The 5,188-nt window shown below is 43.3% G+C and overlaps 1 protein-coding gene across 1 annotated transcript; it reads right to left on the reverse strand.

Annotated features, from left to right (window-relative positions):
• Positions 1-598: 598 nt before the first annotated feature.
• On the reverse strand, positions 599-2,380 carry LOC123407089 (3-ketoacyl-CoA synthase 5-like). The gene has a single exon (XM_045100130.1). It carries the CDS (start codon positions 2,279-2,281, stop codon positions 923-925), a length of 1,359 nt encoding a protein of 452 aa, XP_044956065.1. The 5' UTR covers positions 2,282-2,380; the 3' UTR covers positions 599-922.
• Between the last annotated feature and the right edge of the window lie 2,808 nt (positions 2,381-5,188).

Below are 5,188 nucleotides of genomic sequence, written 5' to 3' on the forward strand. Positions count from 1 at the left end.
GAGGTTCAGGTAAGGCAAACACCGCCACCTGTTGTTCATATGTCGACCAACGTTTCATCCTGGACGTTTCGTTCAGAGGTGCAATAAAGTGTGACCTAACTATATTTTAGTTTCATGAGTTAGAGAGATTTAGTTTATAAATTCGCTTTCTTAAGTTTGGTTGTTGCGAACCCCAACTTATTGTTTTCCACCGCATGGGATTTGTATTCCATCAGCCATGGAGTTATGGATTATCGAAATTGTTTTGGCTTGTGTTCTAATTTCTGATGAATAAAAGACAATTTTGAATTATAATAATTTTGCAGAAATTGAATGCTAGCCACCGATGTCATTTCAGTTCTAATGTTAATATTATTTATAGTGCTGCTAATGTCAGATCAGCTTCATGTTATTATTAGATTACATACATCAAACGATTTTTCCATTATTATTTGCTGCTATGCACCTTCCAACCAGACAATGTAACCCACCACGTTTTCATCATACCCTTCACATAGATTACACTCACCACCTCCTCTTGCCTTCTTATTTTATGCTAGCTTTACTCAAGTTTTCAATCAAAAGTAACAACCGAAGAAACCAACAACAGGTTCAATCATGGGCGGGGCATGGCGCCATCCCTCTGCTTGCTAGTGTACATAATAAAAACCGGGCGGGAAGACACATGGCTGCTTCCAGTAACTTACACATTGGATTGAGAAGCCACAAGGAAGTCAACATTATGACACTGGTTGTAACATGAAAATACTGGAATTTTATTGTAGGCTAACACTGCTATATGTACGGACAAATCTTCCATGATTTTGGTGCGGCGAGGCCGATCAGACCATACGAGGTAGGAACAAAGTGTAGGAAGCGGATGGATTATTAATCGTACTACTAGTGTGAACCTGAAGTAGTTCCGTTGGGGCGGCCTGCCATTTTACCGGACCATATTATACACCTCCTTAGGAACATCTATTGGGTAGCGATATATGCAACCTCGCCATGCCTTATCCGCATATTTTGCTGGCTGGATGCAGTTTAACACGACACTGTTGCACTTGTATCCAGAGCCAAATCCAATCATCCAAACTCTGTCCCCTTTGCTCATCCGACCTTTGACCTCACTGTACGCCAGCTCATACCATACCGAACTACTCGATGTGTTTCCAAACTTGTGAAGTGTCATCCTTGATGGCTCAACATGCTCATCTAGCAGACAAAGGCTATGCTGGACAGCATCGATTACCGCTCGTCCACCCGCATGGATGCACAAATGATCGAAGGCTTTGCGGAAATCTGGCAAACATGGCTTGGTGGTTCCATATCTCACCTTCTGTGAGATGAACGAGAGGGAAAATGCAATCTTGACTGACAACGGGAGAATAAGCGGTCCAACCATGGTGATGTTGTCCTCGAGAGCCTTACCGGCGACGTGCACAAGGTTCTTGGATAAATTGAGACCTAGAATTCCCTCGTCATCTTCCTCATAAAATACACATTGGTATGCATTGTCATCGGAGCTGGTGCAATTCCGAATTACGTGTGCTAGCTCAAAGCGAGCATTGCTACTTGACGTTGAGAGGAGCACCGCGGAGCCACCCATACGGAACAACATGTCCGTCAGCTGCATTTCCCGCTTCCTCCCGGTGTAGTAGGTCCCAGTCAAGATCTCCGTGGACACGACCAGTGCATGCGCATTAGAAGGAGCATTCTGCAGGAGGTCCTTCGCAAGACCCACCGCAATCAGCCCTGCGCTGCACCCCATCCCAGAGAGTTGCACGCTGCAGATATTTTCTCGAAGCCTATATCTTTGCATGATCATGTCAGCGAGAGATGGAGTTGTGTTGAAGAGGCTGCAGTTCACGATGAGTATGGCAATTGCATCAAGGTTGATAGAAGTCTTTACGAGCAGGTCATCTATGGTGGTGAAGATGGACAACTCCGCCTCAACACGTGCTTCACTTAAACAATTATACGGTGGGATATGATGATGGCAAGACGGGAGATAGGTCTCATCACCAAGGCCTGACCGTTCAGAAATACGGGCCAAGAAACAATGGTTGCTGTTGTCGTCGTACGACCAGGAGTGGTGAATGTTCTCAATCCATGCGTCCTTACTGATGCGGTATTTCGAGTTAGGCCGGTAGCACGCATAATCAACAATGTATACGGTGCGCGAACGGCTCATGACGTACAGGAGGGTTGTCACAGTAGATACGCACAGAAAAAGCATGAGGAGGCGGGTATGTGCGGAAGCACCATGCCAAATGAAAAATAGATCGTCTAGGAGTAACATGACAGCCGTGGTGGCGGGATTGTGTGAATATTGGGAAGGTTTTCACTACGACCTTGTAGTGATACTTGGTAGATGAATCAATAAGAGGAAGTGGAGAGCTTATATATCGAGATTAGTTTGCTGAGCCCATATTTATAAGGAATCAAAGTACTGTATGGAAAGTGGGCGTGGATTACATACCGGCTAGCATCAATACACTAGTAGAAAAAGGGTCTTGACCGAAAGGCCATTAGTCCCGGTTCAAACGAAAATAGAAACCAATATCAAACATTGGTCCCGGTTCGGTTCACCTCATTAGTTCCGGTTCGGGGTAAAACCTGGGACTAAACATCCAACGACTGCCACGTGACGTGTCGCGGAGCTTTAGTCCCGATTTGTAGCACGAGCCGGGACTAAAGGTAGGCTATTAGTCCCTGTTTTAGGCAAAAACCAGGACTATAGTGCTGCCTATATATACCGTCGCCCCGGCCCACCCTCTCCTCTGTTTTTTGGCTGTTGAAGTGTGACAATGCCATGCCCTTGCCACTCTAGTTCATGTACATGACGTGTTCGATGAAATGCCCGAGCCACACTACTTAAGCTTTCTCCTCTCCAAACTCGACCTCCAAACTCCATTTTTCTCAATATTTGTCTAGGTTTGGCCGTGCACCAACTACACAAGTGTTTTAAAAGGTTAGCTACTTCATCCTTTCATCTGTGACTGCTAGTTTAGCTCATTTCAACTGGTCAAATTAACTTCTTAGAGTCTGCACATGTGTAAGGTGTCGTCCCGTGCCCGTCCTCACCATTGTCGATCGCCCCGCGCCGATCTCGTCGCGAGCACCGCCGTGGTGAGCCTCTTGTTCTTATCTTTTTTCTAAAAGAAAAAAATATTACTTGTATGAATTAGATACATACTTGTATAAATTACTTACTTTCATTATTTTTTGTTATTATATAGTGCAATGGTTTTGGTATACGCCTCCGTCGGCCCTCGTCCTCTCTATGATTCGGATGTGGTATATATTATCTTTTATAACTATTTGTTTTATTTAGTGTTTATGACAATTATGACGACCAACGTGACATATATTTTTTAAACTAGGAGGTATGTGAACCGGAAATTCCAACCCACATAGAAATTTTTGTCGAGAAGTTAAATTTGGTTGAAAAAGAAAACAAATACTTGAAGGAAAAATTGAAAATAATTGAGGATAAGAATATGGAACTGGAGTTGCCTGTCATCGATGATCGCAAGATGAAGAGCGATGCGATGCGCTTGAAGATGGATGTGATGCGCTTGAAGATGGATGAAATGCGCTTGAAGATTAGGAATATTAGAAAATATGCCATTGCTAAAGAGGCTTGGTATCATTATGCTGTTGGGTCGATTGTTACCTTAGTTGCGATTTTGATCGCATTTGTTGTTGCATTTAAATATTTTATATAGTTGTATGTTGTTTTATGTCAGAACTTTATGTATTTATTTTTTGCAATAATAACATTTGATCACTACTGTGCTTTGGTTTTAATGTGATGATGAACTTGTATTAATTCGGTCATATGTTCTGCAATGGTCTTTTTGATATACTTAATTTCATAATAGAGATGAACCGTCAATGGATGTACGGTGACCGACTCACTTCGAAGTACATTACGAACCGGGACTAATGCCCGAGTCACACTTAAGTTCACACGAAATGGTATCCTCGACCGAGGTTAGCAACCTTATCCTTTTCATCTGTAATTGATACAAAAGTATTGCATTTGTCAATGTACGGTGGTCATTTCGCTATTCATGTATGATGCCAGATCGATGCACAGAAGCGATGGATGTACGGCGAACGACGCGGTTCCGGATTTATAAAAGGCCTGCATAAATTTATCGATGTGGCTGAGGCAAACGAAGTGGATAATTTTATGCCTTGTCCATGTGTTGTCTGTGGAAACGTGAAGTACTCTAGCTCGAAAAATATTAATCTCCACTTGCTTTAGAGAGGTGTCATGTCCACATATTATTGTTGGACCATGCACGGAGAAAGAGGGGTTCGGATGGAAGAGAACGAAGAAGAAGATGATGATGACAACTATCCTATGTTCACTAAAGAATACGATGATACTACAATAAAAGACAATGAAGAAGAAGGAGATGAAGAACAACCGACATCAGATGAGCCCGCTGATGGTCTTGGTCGGGTCATTTCTGATGCAAAGAGAGAATGCGATACAGAAAAGGAGAAGCTGAAATTGGAGGACATGCTAAAGGATCATAAAAAGTTCTTGTACCCAAATTGCGAAGATGGCACCACAAAGCTCGGTACCACACTGGAACTGTTGAAATGGAAGGCAGAAACTGGTTTATCTAACAAGGGATTTGAGAAGTTACTGAAAATATTGAAGCCGAAGCTTCCAAAGGATAACGAATTGCCTGAGACTACGTACGAAGCAAAGAAGGCTATCTGTCCTCTTGGATTAGATGTGCAGAAGATACATGCATGCATTAATGACTGCATCCTGTAACGCGATGAGAAGTACGAGAATATGGATAAATGCCCGGTATGCACTGCATGTCGGTACAAGATCAGACAGGATGACCCTGATGATATTGAGGGCGATGACGAGCCCCCCGGGAAGAAGGTTCTTGCCAAGGTTATGTGGTATGCTCCTATAATACCATGGTTGAAACGTTTGTTCAGAAACAATGAGCATGCCAAGTTGATGCGATGGCACAAAGACGAGCGTAAGAAACACGGGAAAAAGTTGAGACACCTCGCAGATGGGTCGCAGTGGAGGAAAATCGAGAGGGAGTGGATGGACTTTGCAGATGACCCAAGGAACTTATGGCTTGGTCTAAGTACATACATCATGAATTATTTTGGGGAGCAGAGCTGCAGTCACAGCACCTGGCCCGTGACTCTATGTATCTAC

The sequence above is a fragment of the Hordeum vulgare genome, chromosome 7H (assembly GCF_904849725.1).
Source record: "Hordeum vulgare subsp. vulgare chromosome 7H, MorexV3_pseudomolecules_assembly, whole genome shotgun sequence".
NCBI classification, from domain to species: domain Eukaryota; kingdom Viridiplantae; phylum Streptophyta; class Magnoliopsida; order Poales; family Poaceae; genus Hordeum; species Hordeum vulgare.

Bases quoted from the DNA above. Each gene is read 5' to 3' on its own strand.
- LOC123407089 (XM_045100130.1), bottom strand. From the start codon at position 2,281: ATGTTACTCCTAGACGATCTATTTTTCATTTGGCATGGTGCTTCCGCA.